Below are 24,442 nucleotides of genomic sequence, written 5' to 3' on the forward strand. Positions count from 1 at the left end.
AATATATATATATATATATATATATATATATATATATATATATTTTTTTTTTTTTTTTAAAGAATCTACACGAGTTTCACTTTTAGAACCAAATTTCTGAACTACATGTTTTCTATGGTCATCTAATTTATTGAGCTGCACCTGTATGACCTTTATGGATACTTCAGCATTTCACAGCATAAACTTTGTCTCTGAACAATGACAAATTCCTGACGGATCCACGTTCGGAGCGGTAATCAACTTAAAATGCGTTGGGTATTTCTAACAACTACAAATCAGAGTCTGGTGAAAACGACTCCAAAGACGGTTTTGTTTTTAATGCATTTTAACGCACCGCGATAAAATGTGTTGATGTCGAGGCCAGGACAGCAAACAAAGTGCCAGCTACGGAGCTGGTTCAAGCGTAACTCCCTCCGTCTTTCAGCGACGCATGGCAGGTAGATGACAGAAGGCCAGCTAGATCTGAACAAACAAAAAAACCACACACGCACACGCACGCACGCACACACACGCACACACACGAACCATCTCACTCACACTTTCTATTCTAGATACCCAATTTCCAAGCAGCACCGTTTCCAATTTGAGCCGAACGCGTCTGACCGGATGCTGAGCAGGAGTAGTGAGGGAGCATGCGCTCCGTACAAAAACTGGCCCAGACCCAAATCGCTCCTGAGCATCTCTGAGCTGCAGAGCTGTGGCTTCTTGCATGACGGCAGGACATCCTGCCCAGCCGGTTTCTTGTTTTGTTTTTTTTTTTTTAGTTTTTTTTTTTAAATGGAAATGACTAAGATTGTTCAAAAAGAAAAAAAATAAAAGTGTCAGCAGAGGTGGATGCGAAACACATTCGAAGAAGCGAGCAGAATACACTTCCCACATCTCTTTTTTGTCGTTTTCCTAATAAAGCGTCGCTTCGCTTCGTCTGGCAGTGGCTTTCCAATAACTTGTCTTTTTTTTTTTTTTTTTTTTTTTTTTCTGTCCTCCGTCATGATTTTCCTCCGGCCTTTGGCTCCCTCTCCTGTGTGGATGCTTGTACCTGTGCTGCTGTTGTCACGGTGACCTCCTCTCCATCATTCCCCCTCCTCTCTCTCTCTCCATGCTCTGCCTGCTGGCGTCTCTGCCCCCCCTCCCTTGGTTAGTTTCAGCTCACAGCCGGCAGAGGCAGAACAGTGTGGGGATGAAGACTCCGAACGCCACCAGGATGGGGAACATTAGGCTGCTGTTGTCGGCTGCGTAGGGGTTCGGCGTCCGGGGGCCCGACTGGACCCTGTACTTGGAGCCCGGCTGGACCTTTTTCTTCCCACCTTCCTCGCCTGCTTCGCTTTCCTCCTCCTCTTCCTCGTCATCCTCGTGCTTCTCCAGGCCGGGGTGAGGCTGAAGCTTCGGTACATCTTGCAAAAAGCAGATTAAAAAGCGCATGAAGCAGGTTTGTACTTATGTAACAAACTAAACGGCATCTTGTGAAAGTATTCACACCCGCCGTTAAGAAAGTCGCGATGAGCGATCCATCAGTTTAAACACCCAAAACACTTTCGAGGGGTATGAATACTTTTCGAAGCCACAGACTCAGAACACGAGCCGCGCAGATCCAAACGTGTTTAGGAGGCTCACCTTCTAAAGTCCCCTTCATGACGTAGAGCGCACAGACCTTGGGGTTGTCATAGTAACCCTGAATCACAGAGCAGAGTTTTAAAGATGAAAGGGTTAGAGAATCATGCTACAATGTTCAAGATTATAGAAATTATAAAACAGTTTTGTTTCTTTTTTTTCCCCCTCAGCCTTAATAACCTAATCCGAGTTTCCCCGGAGCGGTGCTTTAAGATTTGGAAGTAGAACAGTAAGTGTGCCTAGTTTCAGAGGGAGGGAATGAAAGTGTGTTCAATTATTCTCCAAGATGGAAAAAAAAGTAAAAACTGCTGTAAAAACTTTTTTTAGAACACGTCACCTTTTACCACTTCAGCCTAAATTCATTTGCTTGCCAACCTTTTGGTTTTTATTATTATTTTTAATCCCTGCATGCACCAATCTGTAAATAGCTCCTGAACTCCCTGCATCAAAGAGTGTGAATCAGGGGTGTGTATAATTTATATGGCAAGAAGCAAAGTTAGCTTAAATCAAATGCTGGCTGTGCATTTTCTATTTTAAAGTCAGCCTGGGCTAATGCAGTGATGTAGAACTGGTGAGTCATTTTATTTGCAGGGTTTTAAAGCTAGTTGTGCACCTCAACACATCTGATGTGTAACCATCATCAGAGATACATACAGACTCACTGCCAGCCCCACTTCATTATTACACTTATGATTATATAACTTGTTTTTGATTAATTCTGAATAAAAATTCAGACTCTGCAGTCTTTGGTTCAGGTAGACACATGGCCTAAATGCTCTGCATGAAGAAAGACTGAAACGCCCCGAGTGTTGATTCTGCTGTAGATCTGCTGTTATGGGTGGGATCGCTGACAAACATTCAGACTGACCGGGTCACGCCTGTTCAGAAAATACTGAGACAGTTTAATCATGTAACTACAGAACAAGCCTAGATCATAACTCCTCCACCTCTGTGCTTCACAGTCTGTGCCAGTCTTTTTTTTATTTGTATCTTCTTAATTTCCCCTTGGGGATCAACAGAGTATATTCAGATTTTTACCAAAGCAATTTATTTTTTGTTTCTTAAAAAAAAAAAATCCATCTATGTCTGGGGTTTTTGATGGTACCAGTTGCTGTAAACATGAGGTGAATCAGATCTTTCACTTCACTTTAGGACACAAATCCAAGTTTACAGCTTACAATTAAAACATTTTGGGTTAACTATTACTAAGGCTGCAGTTTTATTAAAAAAATATGCAACAAACTAAGTGAATAGAAGTGAATATCAGGAAATTATAGGAAATGGATGCAGCAAAAAAAAAAAAAAAAAAAAAAAAAATTAAAAATCACTAAAATGAAGTGAAACAGAAAGCAAAAGTTCCTGTTGCAGTGAAAATAATCGTGGGTACTTTTCTCTGTTTTGATTTAAGGATTGTTAGAAAACAAAGTTGATGAAAACTAAATTAAAAACACCCCAAAATAATCTAGCAAAAACTCTGGAGTCTGAACGCTTATATAGTGCAACCATTTATCAGAGCATGAAATCATATTTCAGTGAATAACTTGTTAGAGGTAAAACTAAGAAATTGCTGCCCAGAACGCCTGACTGTGACAACTGCTGTGATATGCAGAAGAAAATCTGCACGTTTCCGACAGATCTGATACAACGGACAACTTTTATCACAGACACGTTTATGAAAAGTCAAAGGATACAAAAACCTAAAGATTCAATTAAACAGTTGAAACCGGGGATGCACCGGCTGCAGCTGTCTGGCCAATCACCGATCTTTAAAAAGTCTGACCTGCTGATTCTGATTTTGGCCGACTAAGTTGGTAGCAGTGGAGTGACTATTGTGAACCACATGCATGCAGACTGAGGCTTTTACAGTAAACTAGAAACTAACAAGATAATGAAAACTGCATTTGAGAAAACATTATTGTTAACTGACAAAGAAAAGCAGAAAATATAACTGGAACTATATCGTGTGTTTATAAAACTAACTAAAACACATTGAAATTATAGATATAATATCCTTTGCTTTTGTGTTTATGAATATATTTATTAGCCTTTCAAACTTATTGACACATCTACACTGATTAATTAAAACTGATTGAATGAGAAACAGAAAGTCAGGGAATTGAGGCTGATTTGTGGATGCTCCCCTCGGTAAAATGCCCCCCATCATACATAATAAATCAATCAAAGTTTGACCAACCGTGATATAAAAAATTAAAGAAATACGCCGTCTCCCCACATAACCTCCACTCACCTTTACGAACTCCACCGTGAGCTTGCCATTGAAGGTGGACACCTCGCCTTGCACGCTTAGCTTGCCTTTTTTAATAGAGAACGGTACTATCTCATCGTGAGCGGTACTGTGGCCCACTCGGTCAAAGATGTCCAGGTCCTTAACCACTGTGTGGCCGTTTACACGGACATCAAACACCTGGGGACACACATTGTCAAATCAGTCAACATGTATGAACTCCAGCCCCTCAACACACCAACAAGCAAACACACAAACGACGTGACGTCAGCATGTCTGAGTAACAAACCGCCATACCTTTTGCTGCGACTGTGCAAAGTAAACCTCTGCATATTTCATGACTAGTATATAGTCTCCGTCGTCACGAATGGGGACATCATACCCGAAAGTGTCTTCATTGTACCGCTCCGTCTGGTAGAGAATCTGGTCCTCGGGACTGGAGCGTAGGATTGGCAGACGCACCCCATAATCAGATGCTACAGAGGAGGACAGAGTCAGGCTCACAGGATTTCTCGCATACCAAAACCGGACAATGTTTTATGTCAAGCAAAGAGTCCAAATTACATAACCAGTGACCCTTTTTCCAAAACACATCTGAATAATCTCATTCTGCCTGAAACAAGGTTATCACTCTGTGTTCCCTTCTTGAGGCAGTCAGAAATAAACTGCTCGACTCTCAGCGAGGACTACAGGCGGAAAATAACCGTCTGAGTGAAGTTTGGACCAGGTTGGGAAGTGTTAGGCGTCTATCTGATCCCATATTGTCTAGGTTTATACATTATAATAAATGGAAGTTAAAAATAAATGTGGAAGATTCCTGTATTAAGATTTTTAGATGCCACTACCTCTGTTCTCAATTCTGCTAAAAAAACAAATCTAAACTGAACAAACTGAAGCTTAAAATTTACTCCTTTCCACCTGAAAGGACTGAATGTAGAACAGCTTTATAAGAGTTTAGCAGGTGAATGTTTGTCAATCAGTACCAACAAGGTCAACCTGTTCGCGGAAAAATAGATTAATATGATTAATCTTCAAAACGCTCAAAGTACGCTTTTTACTTGAGTTGATGTTGATTAGTGTTTGAATGTTGTGGGATGCTGGTGCCATAACAACCAAAAGTTACTTTAATTATAACAATTAGTTCTTGTTGACTTGGTAGCTGAATAGAGCGACTTTTTGTTTCTGACAGCCATTATTTTTGTCTTCTGTGATTTTTGTATATAAAGAAAAAAGTAAAATTATGGATATAATCTTGACCGTTCAGATGCAGATTAAACATTTCAGATCTGATTATTTTGTATTAAGTACTTGAAAACAACAATCCACTACTTAGTTCAGTTTTTTATTTTTATTTGCTCATCTTCAGTCGGGTCAAACATTGTTTTTTTGCAACAACTGAGACATGTGTACCACATTTATGTCTCTCTGTTTTACCCATCTTCATTGGACCATTTCTGTCCCAATAACAAAATGATCTTACAAAACACCAACCTAACCCTCGACCATCACCACGTCGCACGTGACGACTTTAAACTTTAAGGACATTCTTCACGCATTCATCTTTGATTCTGGTGTTCATCACTTTTTAGAAAGGACTGAATTTCTCTTTCACCAATGAAGCCTGGAATTTTTTACCCACTTTGGAAATTTTATTTCGACTGGCTGGCTGTTATTAGATAAACACTTCTACTGTGGAGTCCAGAACAGAGCCGTCACCGTCCCAGTGTAAGGACTGGTGACTCCCCGCACTGCAGAGGTGTTGACCAATATCTCATTTGACAGCTAAATGTGTGGTGGAGAGACTCTCCCGTTGTGAAAATAAAAGCAACGTAGTTACCGTCTATACTTCTGTCACAGCAACTACATTTTAAAACTTGTTCAAAGTCACTACGACTTTAAAGGCTGCAGGGCTGCAGGCCTTGAGGGCTGCAGCCCCCTTCCCTAAGCCTAAGCTATTACTTTCACTGCAGGATTAACCAGGGATTTGATTAGTCTCAAGAGTCGGTGCTTGGAGCTGGGAAAGACATGACACCCGAGTTGAGAGTGCTCTGTTGCAAGTCGGACAGAGTGTTATTTGTCTTGGTGCAACTATTATTAGTGACATAAGCAAAACACAGGAGACCCAACACTAAGAACATTTTCACAAGTGGATTTTTTTCAGCACTGTGTGCGCCATTGGTTTAATGGGATTTAAAAATACATCACAACTGCTAATAAATCACTAATTTGGCAACTTTTTTTGATTCTGTAGCCATATTAGATAATCTCAGGGTTGTTCACCAAGCTCTGACTTTTCCAGTAAAAATTCCAATTAGAGGGGGAATAATGTCTTACTTTTCCAATTGCAAGCTTCTATGTCAACGATTTCAAATCTACTACAGTTTATGCCAAGAAACAATATGAGCTATAGACTTATTTGAATTGATGTGACTAGTACTGAAACAAATGAAACCAGTTTGAAATTGTTGGCTCTCTTTCTCTGAAAAACTCCATTCAAAAGTTCCTGGTAAGCTGCCATCAAGGTAAATTCCTACGCTGCTCATTTGTTCGTGCCCTTGTGGAAACACAGGGGTGAAGTAATAGTTCCCAGGAAACTAGCCTGATTCCTGAGAAAGGACAAAATGCTCCCAAATATGGATTTCAAAATAAGGAAAGAACTAACTTCACCTTCAGAAAGCCTGAAAACAACAGAGAAAGTTTAGTGGGAAGGGAACCAAACTTGCTCCAGCCCAGGGCCCCTCATGTTTGTAAATCTGGCCCTGACAGTATATTTCCCACCGTCTAATTGGACATATTATCACCTGCTTCCTCTCCATGTTGAGAGGGGCGGGGCTGCAGCGCTCTATGCTGACTCTTCATTAGTTTGTAGCTTCTTGCGGAAGCCACACCATGCAGAGGATATTTCTGCTTAGAACATAAGCGACTCAAAAAAGCTCCTTCATTTTAGCAATGTTCTATTAATCACCAACGACCTGATAAATAAATCCCAAAAAGCGCTCATTTGCAGAGAATTAAAATAATAATAATAAAAACAACAACCGTTTTCTATCAAGCAGACTCACCTTTGCCAATTTTCCCTTCCAAAGGGTCCTTCTTGAAATGAATACCGTGCACATCCACATGCGAGTCTCCCCCGGCGTTCACAGCCCAGATAACCCGCTCTGCGAGGCTGGGGCCCCCGCCGTCTGCCCAGCACTGCTCGGACAGCAGAGACAGCATCGCTGCCAGCAGCCCGGCGACGAGTTGCGCCGTGACCCGCTGCATTGCTTCACACGCCGCGCAGTCTTCCCCCTGCTCCTGGGTCACAGAGACAGCCGGGGTCGGTTTCTTTCCGAACGAAGCCCAAACTGCTTCCGCACCGAATGAAGGGAAGCTCTTCCAGCAAGGAACATTAAAAGCACGCAAGGTTAGCCAGCGAAAGCAGCTAGCCAGCGTGTCTTAGTGACATGGAACATGATATCCGTAAGTTAGCCACTATGCTAATATTAACAGTACTGAGTAGCAGTGATGCGGGAAATGACAGTTATACACATACAGTACGGAGAAGTGCTCCAACTTAACCTGGACACGTATGCGACGCGTCAGCTCGTAATTAATGAGCAAAAAAAAAAAACATACTTAATCAGCGAGTAACATTGATTAGTTAGCTTGACAGTGTAGCTAACCTACCTGTCTAACCAGAAATTCTTGGTGAATGAAAGCCTCTCTGGCTAACGTAAATGCAAATGTCCCTTACCTTTCCCTTCCACAACCGCCTTTAACCTCTTTCTGTCGGGGTGTACCAGTCGCACTAATGCTCGCACAGTGTCGCCAATCGTCCACAAGCCACCCTGTAAGAAAACCTTGGCGTGTTTGCAGCAACTGGCCACAGCCTGCCCCTGACTTTCATTCAATGAGTGGATATTCAAAGTAACATTCGCCGTGCTGCTGCTAACTACAGCGGCTTGCCAGTTTGAAGGAGGCGGAACAGCGGCGCTACCTAACCTGAGGTTTCCCATTAGCGGTGAGTGACAGGCACTGTGCCGAATCACAGCTTCCTGTTAAAGCTTCCTGATTCAACAAATACGATTTATATATCATATACATGGGTGAGTGTGACTAGTTAGAACAATAAATATATAAATAATAAAAATAATAATAAATAATAATAATAATAATAATAATAATAATAATAATAATAATAATAATAATAATGAAATCAGTGTTACACTAATCTGAAACCTCGCTAAAGATGAATATCTACAGTGTTCATGTGCTGCCATCACTTTCTACTTAAATTTATATTTGAATTAATTACTATTCTCTGTCAATTCAAGTTGTAAATATCACTTTCTATATTCTGCAAAAATAAAAATAAATCTGAAGGTAAATAACACAAGTGACGCTCCTAATGTCACGCCCCCTCCTTTGTTTTCCAATATGGTATGGTCCAAGTGTTGTCCAATCAGGAGAGTCCAACGCAGCGCGCTTCTTGTACCTTTGAGACTTAATCAGAAAGACATGAATGAGAGTAGTTACTGTGGCAACAGCAAATATTTTTAAACCAGAAACGAGTCCTTGAATTATTATTAATAATTATTATTATACGTTTAACACAAATGAGTGTAACTCAGTGTTTTGAACAGGCTAGAAACACACGACAAAGTGGGTAAAATGAAAAAAAAAAAAAAAAAAAGAGAAAAAATGTCCCAGAAACTTCCTGGTGTTTTGAGAAAATAGAGGAAGACATATGTACACACGAAAATTATGAAACATATGTCATAAAAAGTAGAAGCAGATTGAGATTTAAAATCACAACAATAGTAGTGGAATATAAAAATATTAAAGAAGAATACAATCAAATGGTGTAAAAGATAAATAGAAATAAAATCTAAGTAAACAACGACTGAATATTAGGGAAAACTTGACTGAAAGCCAGCCTGAATGGCTTTCAGTCAAACTTTTATAGTCCTTAATAACGTCATGCGTAAAAAAATTTGCAGTCTGTCCTTCTATAGCTCTTCATGAGATACCGGAAATCTTTTGTTTTCTCACTCATCTATAAATTATCCTCACTCAGAATGAATGAGAACTCTCCCTTGAACACAGCAGAGTTATAAAATCAAAAGGTTTCATCTGGAGACCTAAGAAATGATATAACTGCAGCGCTGCTGCAAGTAATACATACATGGCTGGTTCCTAGCTTCATCAGTGACACACATGAATAATAGATGCTAAGTTTAGCTTTGTCCTCACTAACTGCAGTGACATCACTCACCAACATTGTAATATTTTGACATAGTCCACATAATAAAACAGACATACCAGTAGTAAAAAGGGATCAAATGTAAACACCTTTTATTTTTCTACGTTTAACTTGTCCAAATATTATGTTTCCTCTTTTTATAAACAAAATTGTGCATACTAAATGTAGTAAATGTCTCTCTTTGGCATGCATAAAAAATTGTTTGACAGCACAGATGTTTGGAACGTTACCACATATCGAGTCATGACGACAGTGACAGGTACAACGTGATCGGATCCACTGTACATACAGTTCACATTTGTGTGATCTCATGCTGACCTAAACAGACTTTCAAAAACAGCCATTTCTACTTCACAGGCTTTTGTGAATTCAGACATGAACACAAAAAGGACACAGTCTTAACATGTGCTGTATTGCTGCAGATCAACGCTGGTCAGTGTCGGTGAGCACTTTTTAAGCTTTTGAGAAAAGCCGTCCATCTTTTACAGTTTTTTTTCTTCTTCTTTTTCTTTGTTCTTCTGCTGATATCAGTGGATAACAAATATGGAGGCATTTCAGAGATTTGAGTCTCATGAAGATCAGATTTCTGTCTTTGCTGCATGTCAGACAGTGATGCTTTTTTATTGGTACAGGTCTGGCACAGTGAAAAATTACACATGGTCACAAAGTTACATTACAGGTGTGGGTATTGACACTTTGATTTCTTGGTGAAGCACCATTGCTGCACAAAGGTATCTTCAAGTACATTTCTAATACAACAGACGATGTGCAAATATATAAACATTCAACAGTGCTAATGTTCTGTCTTTCCTACATTCAGTCCCTCATTCTGATGCTGCTGAAAACATCGAAGGTGACATTTTGCAAGACACTTAATTACACCATGTAGAATCTGAGACAGGACACCGACAATCTATCCACACAGGAAGTTGTTGTTAAGTGACAATTAAAGTGCAAAAACATAAATTAGACAATCTTTAGCTATGCTACAGCAAACTCTGCCTCAGTTAAACTTTAAAAGTTTTTCAGGAAGAACACTTATTGATTGAAAGTGGGAGGGGAACCCTCGCTCTGTAACATTCGAGGACTTTGAATTCCAGTGTCGTTTAGATTTCGATGGCTCAGTAGATCTTGGCGTGTCCTTTAGTTGGACGTGGTTTTAGTGTGAAGAAGCTTCACATTCAGGAGCGATGTCCGAACTTAGCGAGACATCATTCGTACGAACTCTGAAAGAGAAAAGAACGAGAGAGGACATAATGACAAAATGCAACAATTAAGCCATGCTCTGTTGTATAGTTTTAATACAAGTCCTTGCAAAAGTTAGCATACTTTAAAGAAAGTCTAATTTAAAGTTTAACAAACAGAACAGAGACGTTGTGCCCTGGTCAGATGACACCAAAATATAACTTTTTGGCCTACACACATAAAACGCATAACGCTAACACCCTGACCACACCATCTGCAATGTGAAACCTGGGGGTGATAACATCATGTAGTAAGGATGATTTTCTTCAGCCATAATAGGAAAGCCACAAAGAGTTAATGGAAAGATCTATGGAGCTAAATTCCTGGAAGAAAGCCTGTTATGGGCATTTTCCATTAGCACCTAGAAGTGCGTCTCAACTCAGCTCAACTCTACTCTACGGAGTTTGACTGGTTTTCCATTACAACAAACAACTTTAGTTAGTGAGGTTGGGTTGTGCTACAGTCTGAAAAGTACCGTAATGTGATATGGACGTGACACAAACACAACGTATACAATACAGGTTAATGATCTACCTGCTAGGCATTGCTGCCTGACGCACCTCCACCGGTGCCTTTGTAAAAGTGTGCTCTCCTGAATACTGGGCATAAATGGGTCATCAGCTAGAGACCACTAGTTGCTAATGTTCTGCTTCTTTAGCTCCAGTACATCTCCTGGGGGCGGGGCGATGACACAGATCTTTCCCTGCCACGCCCTTGTTGGTAAACTAAGTGTTACTTCCCCCCAAACTCCTATCCTTCCTCCTCAACCCTTCTCTGCCTCTTCTGCCAGATCTTTAATGGCTTTCAGACGCTCTGTTCCTGAGTATTCCAAGTAACGGAGCAGACGAAGACCCAACAAAGCCCTTACCTCCCACTTCGGAGGGGTACATGGTGACTTTCTATCCTCCCTTCAATCTTCTCACAGGTCCTCATACTTAGGATACTTCCGATCATTGACAACCATCATGCTTTCCTCCTACAGGACGGTGAGCTCCACCAACAAGACGGTCCTCTGTGACTCTGACAGAAGCCACAGACTATGGTCTGCTATGTTCTGCTCTGGTTAGGTCTGGCCAGAGCAGAACAATCTCCCTGGGGAGCCTGAGCTGCCTCCCCAGGTCTACCTCCATGCTCCAGTCGCAACAATGGAGGGAAGCAATGTTAAACATTCTGCTCAGTCTGTAGCTTTCTGTCAGATTCAGTCACTGCTGTGACTTTGTACAAATGGCGAGTCAGATTACTGCAAGGGAGTCACTATTGTGATGGAACCACTGACTCCACTCCCTGGCCAGTCAGTGGCCAACAGTCTTCTGGTGTCATGTTTTCAGTGCAAGTCTTCATGCTTGGAACCCCAGTGAAGTAAGTAGTAAAATATTGGGCTGGTACCACTTAATCGTAACTAGTGGAAAAGTCTTACAACCGCGTAGAGCCGAGTCGAGCCGCACTAAGAAGGTGGTAGTGGAAAAGGGCCACTAAAGGCCACAAATGACTTGAGACTCTAGCTACCCAGAACTCAACCCAACTGTGAATCTACAGCAAGAATTAGAAATTGATGCTCACAAGTGCTTTAACTCCAATCTGACTGAGCTTAGCTGCTTTGCACAGAACAATCTGCTTCAGAAGATGTCCAAAGCTGAGACAGACAAACCCCAAAAGCCTTGCACCTGCAGTTACAAAATCCCAGTACAAGCTTGGAAGTTTAGACTTGTACCGTGATGAAATGTGAAAAAGTTCCAGCTGCATGAATACTTTTGAAGGCAGTGGAAAGTGGAGAAGAAACTCATTTTACCTTCAAAGTCAACAAGTCCATCACCATTTAAGTCCACATCCCTTAGGATATCTTCTACCTCTTTAAGACCTACCTGAAAAAGAGGAATATAGGTCAGGAAGAACAACTGGAGCTCCACACACAGGGGCAAAAAAATCAGTTCACCAGCTCGGCTTTCTTAGTGATCACCTACTTGTTGGCCCAATAACTTCCTCATTGCATCTCTTAGCTCAGTGGTGCTTATAGCACCGTCCCCATTCGTGTCAAACTGAGAATAACAAGCAGAGAAGTAATATTAACAACAATCAAAACGACACAACTTAAATGAATGCTAAAAGCTATGAAAGAGCATTAATTAGTGATATGTCAGACCACCGTACCTCTCTGAATGCATCTTTTAACTCCTTTATCCCAATCATGTCTGCCGTTTCGGCGAGGAGTTTTGGGCCCATTAGTTCCACAAAATCGTCAAAGTCCACATGACCTCCCACTGGTGTAAGACGGATAAAAACAACCCCAGATACAATTACACACAGTTCAGGGCACACATTTAGAGTCATAAACATGAATGCTGAGTTCATTTTGGGCTTTTATATTATTTAATTTTTTTTTTCTATTTCCATTGTTGAACACTTTTTTGCAGCATAAAAGAAGAACTAGGTGTGCAAGTTTAATTTTTCGTGGGTTTTGTATCGTTCCCAAAGTGTAAAATTATTGTATAATTTTCGGCAAAAATAACCTAAATAAACACCTACTAAGCATTTCCCTTAATAAATGAAAATTTAAGAAAAACGTCTGAAAAATTTCTTGTGCCACTCATGGCTACGGTTTGTAATGCAGCACGTTGGAGGGTGTTTGACCACGTATGCCTTATTTACAGCCAACCCAATTTATCACAATTGCATTAAATCCAGACTTTGACTAGGCTATTCTAAAAACCTTCATTTTGTTTTTTGTTTTTTTCCAGTCATTTAGAGGTGGACTTGCTGGGGGGCCTTTTGATCGTTATCCTCAGTTGTTGGTTTGAAAGTCTCACTTTGACTCTGCTAAACATATTTCTTGTTATTGTGGCCAAGTGGCTCAATGTTTACCTCCTCTGACCATAAAACTTTCCTTCTGGAAGGTTATTTACACGTTCAACATGGGGAGCAACATATTTCTCTTGAGTTTGAGGTCGTAAGTCTTCAGATAACAGAATCTTTCTTCATGGACGGCCATACTGATAAGATTGGGCTTTGGTACCATGAGTTGTTATTGAACATCCATCCTAACCCATTTTCTTAACAATCTGGGTCAGATGATTTATAGTTGGACACATCTAGGTGTTCCAACAGGACATTGTTTACACAGAAATAGTTTTGCAGTGAAAAAGCAGGCTATAACTTTTAGCCTTGGTAATGGTTCGGGCCTCATCCATACTGGGAACGCATGGACCATAGTAAAAGCTGGATTTGTGACATTTAAACAGCCAATCTTAATTCATTTTAGACATTTTGCTAATAGAGCTGGTCCAATATGCTAGTGGCTGTAAAAATCGTGTGATCAAAGTGAAACTTTCCATGGGACATTTGCTCAGATTTTGCTTGATAATTGACCCTATCGGTTTGCTTGTAGAGGAAAATTTACAATCAGTTCAAAGTTATGCATCCAGTTCCAGACATTGTTGAAGTTATGGGGGTGTTTATGTTCATGATGACTGCACATTAACGTCTGATGGGATCTGTTGTACATACATTGCATACACGAGTGAGACGGTTATGGGCTTACAGTTCATGTTTATCTGTTGACTCAGTTCTATCAGCTCCATTTCTGTCGGCATGTATCCCATGGTCCTCATGCAGTTCCCCAGGTCTTTGCAGCTAATGAAGCCGTCCTTGTCTTTGTCAAACTCCTTGAAAGCGTCTCGCAGCTCTGTTGTGACGAAAACAGCAGACAGTATAGTGATGTGCTAACAGCGGTTCAAACATGAATGGCTGTCCTTTGGAGAAACAAAATCTTACCGTCCATTTCTTCTGGCCGCAGCTCTCTGTCCTGTTGAGACGAGACATCTCATTATTGGATGGTAAAAATCAAATGATCACACATGAATGAAAAACAACACACATAATTTTAGCAGTAAGATAAACTTCCTTTGTCAACACACTCCATGCAAGCATGCGTCTGACAATAATGTGACGGAAGTGATGCCAAAATCTGATTCCCGAATTTTCTCCACAACATTCCCCAGCGTCCCTGCAGATGCTCCAGCTAAGCGGTAAAAAAAATATTAACAGCTGAGTGGAACTGAGTCTCACAGGAATAACAAAACTTTAGAGGAAAGAGTGCTGGACCAGGAACCTCAACGCTGCAGTTCAAAGAAGAATGCAACTGTTTCAGTGAGGTTTTTTTTTTTTTTTTTTAGTGTCTGTATACAATAAAAGCAACCTTTAAAGGACAAGAGAGCGCAGCAGACATTTCCCAGAGCGCTGAGGGGTTAACAGCAGGAGAGGAGAGACGTCTAAACACAACACAAAGTGCTGACGTCAGGCCCCAAGTACATACTGACCAGAAACTCTGACACAGAAAACACAGGCACATGGGCCCGAAAACAAGGTGGCAACCCAACACCATCAGTACTTTCTGTGTCAACCCATCAATACCAGCTCATCAGCCTTCACAGGTCAGGGCGAAATGTCCTATAGGCTCAGCTAAAAGAGACTTTCACATCTACAAAGTATTTTTACTAGCTCAGCTGACAGTTAGATATATAAATATATTTTTTTCTGTATGCAAACCTCCATCACGATACAGAAACTTGAAACTACTCAGGTATCATAACCAGCAACCCCTTCGACAACAGAAGGGGATAAATGAGCTGATCATTACCACAAATTTGGCGTTAAAGTGAACAGCTAACGTAAATTTGATAAGATTTGCCCCAAATGGGCTAAATTTGACAGCAACCCTGCTAAAGATGTGTCATACGTTTTTAAGAAATTCATTTTCGTGGCAGTGCATGGAGTTCCCCACATAAGGAGAATTGCGCTGACAGCAGTCATTTCCTTCCCTCTTCTTCCTCTGCCTGTTGAAATAATCTCAAAATCTCACTTCCGAAGCAAAGAGTGATATTTTGGGGTCACCAGGTCTTCATAGCCATAACCAATGGTTTGGAAGTGAGGTCAAAAAATAAAGCTAGCTAGATTTTTTTTTATGTCCATTGTGGGTAAGTACAAATTTATCACTAGCTGGATGTACGATGTTGATCTTAGCCATTGACTCACTTCTGGTTGCCAACTCATACAATTGATTTATTAGTGAAATTCCATTCATAATGGTTATTTAAACGTCTTACATTTGTGTTGGTGAAACCTGCAGAAACCCTGGTTTGGCATAGAAATGGATGTGTAGAAAAGCACCTCATTCCTACTGTTATCTATGGCAAAGGACGCTTGGAGGAGAAACAGCCAGACAGCATCACAAGTTCTCAACTACGATGCTCAATGGTGGAGAAAGATAATATTTAAGCTAAGATTATTTTTACCACTCAGTTGTTGTTTTTTTACTTTTCACAGTGTGTCTTCATGCTAAAGACACATTTATTTATGTAAGGGTTTTTGTACATCTTCATCAGGGGTGCAAACAAATTCATTAAAGATGACAGAAAAACCATCAGGGAGTGAGCGAACTTTGCGTCTGCAGGAGGTGACAAAGTGAAGCACAGTTACAGAACTACGTAGTTGTCATGGAAACAATGGAGTCCCGCACGGTGTTGGAGGGGTGATGCTGTGAGCTTGCTTTTCAGCCGCAGAACCAGAGCACCTTTCAGCCAGAAAGTCTATCTTGTAACGGATTCTTGTGTTTAAGGCTAGCAGTCAAGTCAGCAGCTGCTTTGGCCAAAGTCTAGTAAAAGCAACAAGTCTTGTTGGGGAAAAGCTGAATTAACTTTTTCATCCATAACTCTATGGTATCGCTCACAATAATACTTGTGTGCTACTGTAACTTCTTTCTTTTTAGAGAAATGCAAGTTTCACCAATGTGACGACGGCAGATGCAAGCGTGTTTTGAGAGACTTACGTACAGCCTGCCTGCACTTTGCCATGCCTTTACCCAGGAAGACACAGGTTTGTCCCAGTATGTTGCTCACGAGAACGCAGTTTTGTGTCATGGAAACAATGGAGTCCTGATACGGCCCGAGATACCCTGATTCCTCACAAGACAGCACAAGCCTGAGTCTCCTCTCAGCGTCCTGGAGCATCTTTCCACAAGTGTGCAGAGACAAGGGAGAGTAGAATTAAGCGAGGAGTCGGGAAGAGCTGTTAAGATGTCTACGGTTCACATCTCTTGAACATTTTTCACAATGTATTTTATTAAAGAGGCAGTATTACATGGTATTCAGGCACATGGTGTCATTTTATAGCATAGTCAAGGAACTATGTTACCTTCAGTTGTTTTAAAAATGCTATATATATTAAATATGACTTTAAAAAAATTTTGCTTTCTGATTTAGCACCTTGAAATTGGGCTTCTCTCTTTAAAAACTCCCACCTTTTCTGAAACTCTGTCTTCAGAAAGTCATCACATCACCATTGATTAACCTTTTAACAATGTTTTTACCAGTGTTGCACTGAGAAGTAGCTCCTATAACGAGCTCAGCTGATGTGCAGTTCCACCAGGTGTTTGCTAATTGATCCTGGCTAGTCTGAAGGAGCAGAGTGGGAAACATAAGGAGAGGAGTGTTTTGAGAGGGGGAAGCTAGGAAGATCAGAAACTGCAGCTCTGAGGAGGAACTGTGCCTGAAAGGCAGAGCTACATCCAAACAGGTGTTTTGCACAGCTGAATGGTTGCCATGGGAGATTACAGGATTTCTCAAACATGCATAAGAAAATCAAGGCAACACTCCGGGTGTGTTTTTGATTAGGAATTGACATTACAACATGATGTAGAGCTCAAAAAAGTCAATTTTACATAACATTTTACTTTAACATTTTATGTTAGAGTGACAAAGAACTTATTTTAAACAATAATAGTAATTTAAAAAAACGTAAAAAAGTATGTGATGCATTTTGACTTGGGCATTCTATAAGTATCAAGATGACTCCATTTTCATTTTGTAGCCGTATTCATATATAATTTCAGAAAGTGTGGCATGCATTTGCAATAAAGCCCTCTTTACTTTGATGCCCCTAATAAAATCAAGTGCAATCAACATCTTTAAGAGGTTGCCTACACAGCAAATAAACTTCATCCGAGTAAAAACCCAGCTGCTTTGAGAAAGCGTCAGGAGTGTGTCAGTGAACATTAGGGAACAAACGGCATCATGAAGACCAAGGAAGACAGCAGACAGAACATAAATGAAGTTGTGGAAAATTCTACAGCAGAGTAAGGGTATAAAACGATATCTCAAGCTTTGGAGATCTCACAGAGCCCTTCCATACGACACCTGGAAACGGTTGGATGGCACAACTGTGTACCAGAGCATGGCTGTCCGTCTTAGCTGACAGGCCAGGCGAGGATGGGATTAGTAAGAGAAACAGTCAGTGGTAACACCGGAGAGCTGTAGAGATCCACAGCTCAAGAGATATTTTCCAAGGAAGATTTAGCAACATTAAGCGTCTCTCCAATCTTTTCATGCCTGATTAAATGTTTAATTTTAAATTATTTTTTTCTTCTTTCTCTGTGGCTTTTATTTCAATCATCCCTCCAGTGAGTTGTACGACGGAGTATTAGAACCCGACAATGAGACTTTTTGTTTAATTACGGGGCTGAAGACAAATGCATGCCACACTTTACAGATTTTCAAAAACTTTTCAAAACTACCGACAAATTACTGCTGGTAATTTTCCCAGTAAAACAGACGTTTGCTGTTTGCAACGTGGCAAAGGGTGAAAATATTGAGTGGGGTGCGAACACTTTCGTAAAGGCGCCATAAGGAAGTAACTCTGGGCTGTTGTTACTTCGTCATATGAAAATGCAGTGCATAGCAGAAAACTACCCTAAATACATCCATAAAACAAACATGTTGCCAACTTTCCACTCATTATTCATAACAGTTTACTTGACACTTATACAGACTGGCATCTTACACCTATACACTGTCGCAGGAACAGTAAACATACTCAGAGGGGGAGAAAAGGCGAACCAAACAGCGTCACAAAATATATTGCATAAGGACACTATGCAGCTACAGGGCATCATTAGAGCTTCATTAGGAAATACTGAATCCAAACCTTAAATTATTCAACAGATGCTAAATTATAGCAATCTGAGCAGTTTACTTGCTGCCTGTTTCTAATGTGCCACAAAACCCATCAAACAGTCCAAGAAACACGGATGACAGCGAGGACAACCACAAGCCTTACCGCTCTGAGAGGCCAGACTAAGCAGTTTCCCATTCCAACAGAGAAAAGAGGCATTAAGTACGACCATGAGGACTTTCTCTGCTTCAGGTTCGCAGGTTGGATTTTGAGAGGAATGCAAACTCTGCTTTCAGCAAGACCCATGAAGACCCGGGGGGTGCTAGCCTGTCCCTATGTGGCGCGAGAGGCAAAAAACACCAAACTACGCTGTACTTTACCGTCCGGAGCAGTGACAGCGACAACATCAAGGGGAGAGGGAAAATGAAGTGGAGGCGGGGTGGGTGGGGGGGGAATAATACGAGGGAGGGCTGTGGAAGGAAAGATAATAATGCCTATTAAAGGAAAAGGGACCTCAGAAAGACATTTCATTCAGCTGTCACAACATCCAAACTGTTGATTATTCTGTAAACAGTGCCGGCACCTCAGCGCAGGCATATGGGCTCTGAAAGCACGAGAATAAACAAGAGGAAGAAGAAGAAGAAGAAAATTGCTGCATAAGATTAACAGATGTGCACCTGACGCCTGATGATCGCTGCAAAGTGCAAAGTGTTTACAGTTTAACTGTGAAAATCCAGACAAGGTAAGTTCAAGAGAACATTCTGTGGCGACCTATTTCCAGCTTCCTGTCGTTCCTCCTCACCTGCACTCAGGGTGGGGGACACAATTAATCACTTCCAACCTCTAAATTACACCCAAAGATGAACTGTGTTTAGAATTTCTGCACACGCCTTTTTGTTTTTCCTGCCTCCACCGTCCCCACCCCACCCCAGCTGCCTCGATTCAGGCCATCCTCTGCCCTCTGCAGGTGACAAGGTCACGCTGACCTCCAGTCCAGTCGCCACAGGCAGCAGGACAAACAGAGTGGGAGAAATACGGCTGCCGTTGTTTATCGGCGTGACATTTGTGTCTAAACCGGCCCCCCAAATCCTGTGTGTATTTACAGCGTGAGCGTGACATTCTGTTTTTTTTTTTTTTTTTACGCGTGTTGCAAACAATAACGAGTATCTGTTTACGCGTTTCTGCGCGGGCCTGTCAAACAGACTCGTCTTGTTCGAACTGCGGCGTGTGAAGCCGTGCGTCGCTGCAGACTCCTCACCGACCAACTGTAGGTTCCTCAGCTAAGACCGCCGTCGGGGTCACGCCAGTGTTTTCCACAGAATGCTCTCAGGCTGACTCATGGGGGAAGCTGCGCAAATGGACTTTCATACTATCAGCATCAGATGGCTTCCCTGGAGGGATGAGCAACAAGTTTGTCTTTATGACTGAGAGCTTTTCATTTCGCCAAATATACAGGGCCTCGGGTTATTGGGATTTAATGTGGCTCTAAGTAGTTTTTAATTGAGAAGTTGAAAGGAAATGATGCAAGAAGATTTTCAAAATCTTCGTAAAAACACCTTAAAAGTGTGGCATCCGTCTGCATTCAGCCCCCTTTTACTCTGGTAGCCCAAGTAAAATCTAGTGCTACCTTCAGTAGTTAGCCTATCAAAAAACCGGGTCTATCTGCGTGTAATGTATTCATATTATAAATGCAGCTGGTGTGCAAAGCCCTCTAAGGGTTTGTTAGTGAACATTAGTGAAAAAGCAGCATGATGCTTTTTCACTTTTTCACTAAAAAGCATCAGCAGACCTCCCTGTGTCAGACAGCACAGGGAGGCTGTTGTGAGCAAATTTGAAGTAGGGTTAGGCGAGATAACTCCAGCTGTCTTTCCATTACAAACATGTGCAAAACTTTGTTGATATTCCACAAATGTCGAGAAAACAAACAAACAAACAAAAAACACAATTTGCAGAGATCCACATCTTTTGAAAAGACAGTTCAGTCCTTTTTGTGGAGTTCAGTCATGAGCTCCACAAATCTGTAAGAAGTAAACCGAGCCACAAGCCTCGTAAGCAAACGTGGGATAATGTGACCTGGTTAAAAATGGTGTTTTACTCCAACATGGACAATGCTGTGCAGCTAGGAAAAACGTCCCACTGGTGGTGGCTGCATCATGCTGTGGGAATCTTTAACATGGACAGGGAAGCTGGTCGGAGCTGATCGAAAGACAGATGGAGCGAGTACAGGTCGATACTGGAGAACCAGAAAAACAGAAATTGTTGGGAGCTGTTATGTGGCCCAATCAAAGTCTGGACCTAAATGCAAATGAGAATGAACCTGAATCTATTTTGCAAAGAAACAATCGGAGCCTCTAAATGTGCAAAACTGGTAGAAAACATTCCCTAAAAAAATTAGTCGTAGCTGCTGACTCACGGGGTTGAATATCAATGAGCCACACTTTTTCAGATTTGTATTCATAGGATTTATTTCTGTTTTCTAGAATTTCAGTAATGTGCACTGCTTGGTGTTGACCTATCATATCAAATACCAAGAAAATACATTGAGGTTTGTGGTTGCAGCATAAAGAAAAATGTGAAAAAGTTTACTTTTCCAAAGCATTGTACAGAAATCCCTTTGGATAACATCTAATTACCAAACATGGAGGCAATGCGTCCAGTAAACAACATATTATCAGTGGTTTAAAGCTTAAGCTGGAGCCCTCTGATGCTTTTTTTTTTTTTTTTTTTTTTGGTGGAACTGGAAAGATGGTTGCTTTCAAAGCAGCCTCAATTTATGCAGAATGACAGCACAGATAAGAGAGCGGGCATACGAAGCCACACTTCTTCTTCTTCTTCTTCTTCTTCTTCTTCTTCTTCTTCTTCTTCTTCTTCTTCTTCTTCTTCTTCTTCTTCTTCTTCGTATAAATACATCTCAGAGCTGAAAATAGACGCTCCATCACCAGTGGGAACATCAGTGATTACCTTCAAACACAAAACAATCACCGCAGCCAGCGTCCCTGACTGAATGGTGTGTAGGAACACGAGTCCACACAAGCAATTTTCACCAGAGAGACATTAGCACATCAGAGACTTTCCACCTCTGTGGTCCTGGAATGTATTTTTGTCCTACTTCAATCAGAAAGAGCTGCTTGATTGAGGAAATCTGTAGGAGGTAGAACTGTATTTTCCAAATTACATAAGAAATGAATGCATTACAAAAAACGGAGCTCTCTCTCTCTCTCTCTCTCTCTCTCTCTCTCTCTCTGTCTTTCTCTCTCTGTCTTTCTCGCTCTCTCAGTCTCTCTCTTCAGTCTGCCCAGTAATGACACAGAACACATAGGAGGTGATGGAGGAGGCCAGAGAATATGAACCCAAACAGAATCGTCTCAGAGAAAATGGGGGTGGTTGTTTGTAGAGGATATGAGGACAGATGCTGCAAACCCCAAACTGTCCCTTCACTGAAACTAAGCGTGGATTTTGGGGGCATCGTCACTGTCACAACTTGTCAGGGAATTTTCCAAAAACACACAGATTCACACACAACATGAATGTCTAATGAATCGAAGCCAAACGATCAAAACCAAACAAATAATAATAATAATAATAATAATAATAATAATAAATACCATACCTGCCCGAACAGTGAATTGAGGACGCTCCTTAAATTGATGTCAGATGCAGAGGAAGCGGTGCTGGACCTCCGGGAGCGGCGAGACGACCTGCTGGACAGCGGGACAGGGGTGCAGGAAGACGGGGACGGACTGCTGACCTGACCGCCGCCTCCGCCGCTGGCCAAGCTGCCCCTCTTCCGGTCCCTCGGTTCACACAACGGGGCCCTGTCGTCGGTGCTGTCCGAAAGCGAGGGCACCCTGTGGGCGTGCGGGTGACAGGGATGGGGATGCTCCGCGTCATCTGGATGGTCTTCCCGGTGGTGCTTCCTGCGGTGGTGGTGGTGGTGATGGTGGCGGTGGGAGGGTTTGGGGTTAGTCCGGCTCCGCTCGATCAACCCGCGGTCCGACTCGCAGTTTGGCCCCGGCTGAACGGGAACTTGGCTGTGCGGGAGGTGGGGCTTGCACTTGCCCCGAGTGGCCGCGGCGGTACCCCCGTCCTGGCTGCCGACGAGGGAGGGATGACACAGGGGTCTCCGAGCGCTGACGTCGCCCTCGGCCGACCAGAAGGACTCGTCAGTTTTGCCGCTGCTGTCCTGGAGCGCGGCGGGACGGTGGCGGTGCTGATGCTGATGGTGATGCTGACCTCTCCGGATCTCTGATGTCTGATCAGGGAGGTGTGTCGATCTCCTCGATGATTTCAGTAACGAGGTTGTGGAATCAGATTTCGGGAAGGAGGCGCTCATCGCGGCGGATCCGATCTATTCCACCTCCGTGGGTCTTCCATCCACCTCATCGTCTTCTCTCCATGCTATGATCATGATTTTTTTTTTTTTTTTTTTAGTGTGTGTGTCAGTGAAGGCTGTCCGCTTTAAGCTTGGGCTACATCTCCCCACCTGCTCGCGCGGTGCGGTAGTCCAGCCGGAGCGCGCGCAGGCTGCGAACAGAGGCGGAACAGTGGCTGCGTCGCCGCAGAGCGCGTCACCTGTTCATTAAGGTTCTCCGTGGCTCTGACGTGGCGAAGGACGGAGGTGCAGACTCTCAGCCGATATGTAGTTTCAAGTTTAAAAAAAAAACTAGATTGAATTTTTCTGACTTTTATTGAACAAAGAGGCCAGAACAAGTAGCAAAAATAAAAAACTGTATTCAGAAAGTGTCTCGTGCTAAATTTTCACTCCGTGTTATATTTTGTCGGGATTTTATGTAATATTCAAATACAAAGGAGGGCGTAATTGTTAAGTGGGAAGAAATGGTTACTATGCTGTTAAAAAAAGACTCTGACATAGATTCCATATAATTTCCAACAAACGTATTTAAAAACATATTACTGTTACTTTTAATGTCATTTTTTGGTAGAAATTCAATGTAAATACAACAGGAAAAACGGGGGGAAAACCTGATTAAACAATAATTTTTTGAAATCATTTTTAGTCAAAGTTACAATCATCTTACCAAAATGCCTTCTTTTTTTCTTTCTTTCCTAAGAGAACTTCACAGAACTGATGCATTTATGCAAAATAAAACATACAGATATGGGTTGTTCACTGCTTAAGTGACTTCTGAAGGTTATTTATTTCACTGCAATTCTTTTAGAAGGAATAAGAAATGGGGCAAATACAAAAATGCACGCCATATTAGTTGTTTTTACTTGTTGATGACTTTTTTAGCTTTACGTCATGTTATAATGTTATTCCCTCATGAAGAACATACCGATTCTTTCATGCATGTTTGAGAAATCCTTTAATCTCCCATAGCAACCATTCAGCTGAGCAAAACGCCTGGCCCAGCTTCCAATCTCCAGAGCTTCCACCCCACAGAGCAGCCCTCCCTCTGTCTGCCCCTTCAGACTAGCTAGCAGCAATTAGCAAACACCTGGTGGAACTGCGCATTAGCTGAGCTCATCATAGGAGCTACGTCTCAGGGCAACGCTGGTAAAAATGTTGTCAAAGAGTTAATAGAGGAGTGATGTTGTGATGACTTCCTGGAGGCAGAGTGTTGAAAAGAACAGGACTTTCTTAAAGAGACAGAGATCCAATTTCAAGGTGTTAAATTACAAAGTCAAAGTTTGAAATTTGACTTTGATATTCGCAGCTTTTTTATAATAACTGAAGGTGACATCACTTCTTGACTGTGCTATAAAAGGAGAGTATCAATGAAAGAACTGAAGGACTTTCCAACAAGGTATTGGTTCACCTCTATAATCATTTTGACATTTTTCACAGTCTCTTTTTTAACAAAAATCTGACATTTCAACAGAATCTATCTATCTATCCAGGCCAGACTTTATAAATGTATACATTGTCCCCTTTGTACTCTGTTGATGGGAGCTTTTCAGGGGGATGCAGTCCTCCCCAGAAAACCTTCTCAAGTATTGATTACACATTTACAACGGCGCTTTTGTTGGTGCTACAGAAGGGATTGTCCCAGGTGGCCCAATTCCCCAAACAGCTCTATTCAGTGAACTGAAAGACGTAACCGAAACTATAAACTTAAAAAAAGGATTAGATTCAGATCTGCGACGTTTGTGCGAAAGTGAAGACCCCCCGACACAAGCTGGTTATACAAGATACT

The 24,442-nt window shown here is 41.7% G+C and overlaps 2 protein-coding genes across 4 annotated transcripts; both read right to left on the reverse strand.

The window, feature by feature from the left end:
- Nucleotides 1–46: 46 nt before the first annotated feature.
- On the reverse strand, nucleotides 47–7,872 carry mlec (malectin). Its single transcript, XM_015028044.1, has 6 exons — nucleotides 7,590–7,872; nucleotides 6,916–7,150; nucleotides 4,151–4,329; nucleotides 3,857–4,033; nucleotides 1,612–1,669; nucleotides 47–1,391 (listed from the first exon to the last, which is right to left on the reverse strand). The coding sequence occupies exons 2-6, from the start codon at nucleotides 7,115–7,117 to the stop codon at nucleotides 1,147–1,149; spliced, it is 861 nt and encodes a 286-aa protein (XP_014883530.1). The 5' UTR covers nucleotides 7,118–7,150; nucleotides 7,590–7,872; the 3' UTR covers nucleotides 47–1,146.
- Nucleotides 7,873–9,167: 1,295 nt separating this feature from the next.
- On the reverse strand, nucleotides 9,168–22,921 carry cabp1a (calcium binding protein 1a). Of its 3 annotated transcripts, none has more exons than XM_015027857.1 (8): nucleotides 21,895–22,921; nucleotides 16,169–16,345; nucleotides 14,112–14,142; nucleotides 13,879–14,022; nucleotides 12,492–12,601; nucleotides 12,305–12,379; nucleotides 12,133–12,205; nucleotides 9,168–10,324 (listed from the first exon to the last, which is right to left on the reverse strand). In XM_015027857.1, exons 1-8 carry the CDS (start codon nucleotides 22,615–22,617, stop codon nucleotides 10,299–10,301), a joined length of 1,359 nt encoding a protein of 452 aa, XP_014883343.1. In that variant the 5' UTR covers nucleotides 22,618–22,921; the 3' UTR covers nucleotides 9,168–10,298. The 3 variants fall into 3 exon arrangements, with proteins under 3 accessions (XP_014883343.1, XP_014883356.1, XP_014883351.1); XM_015027870.1 differs by lacking the exon at nucleotides 21,895–22,921 and adding an exon at nucleotides 18,450–18,711; XM_015027865.1 differs by lacking the exon at nucleotides 16,169–16,345 and having other exon boundaries at nucleotides 21,895–22,909.
- Between the last annotated feature and the right edge of the window lie 1,521 nt (nucleotides 22,922–24,442).

This window comes from Poecilia latipinna, unplaced genomic scaffold, assembly GCF_001443285.1.
Source record: "Poecilia latipinna isolate Pla-1442-1.1 unplaced genomic scaffold, P_latipinna-1.0 Scaffold8, whole genome shotgun sequence".
Classification (NCBI taxonomy): Eukaryota; Metazoa; Chordata; class Actinopteri; order Cyprinodontiformes; family Poeciliidae; genus Poecilia; species Poecilia latipinna.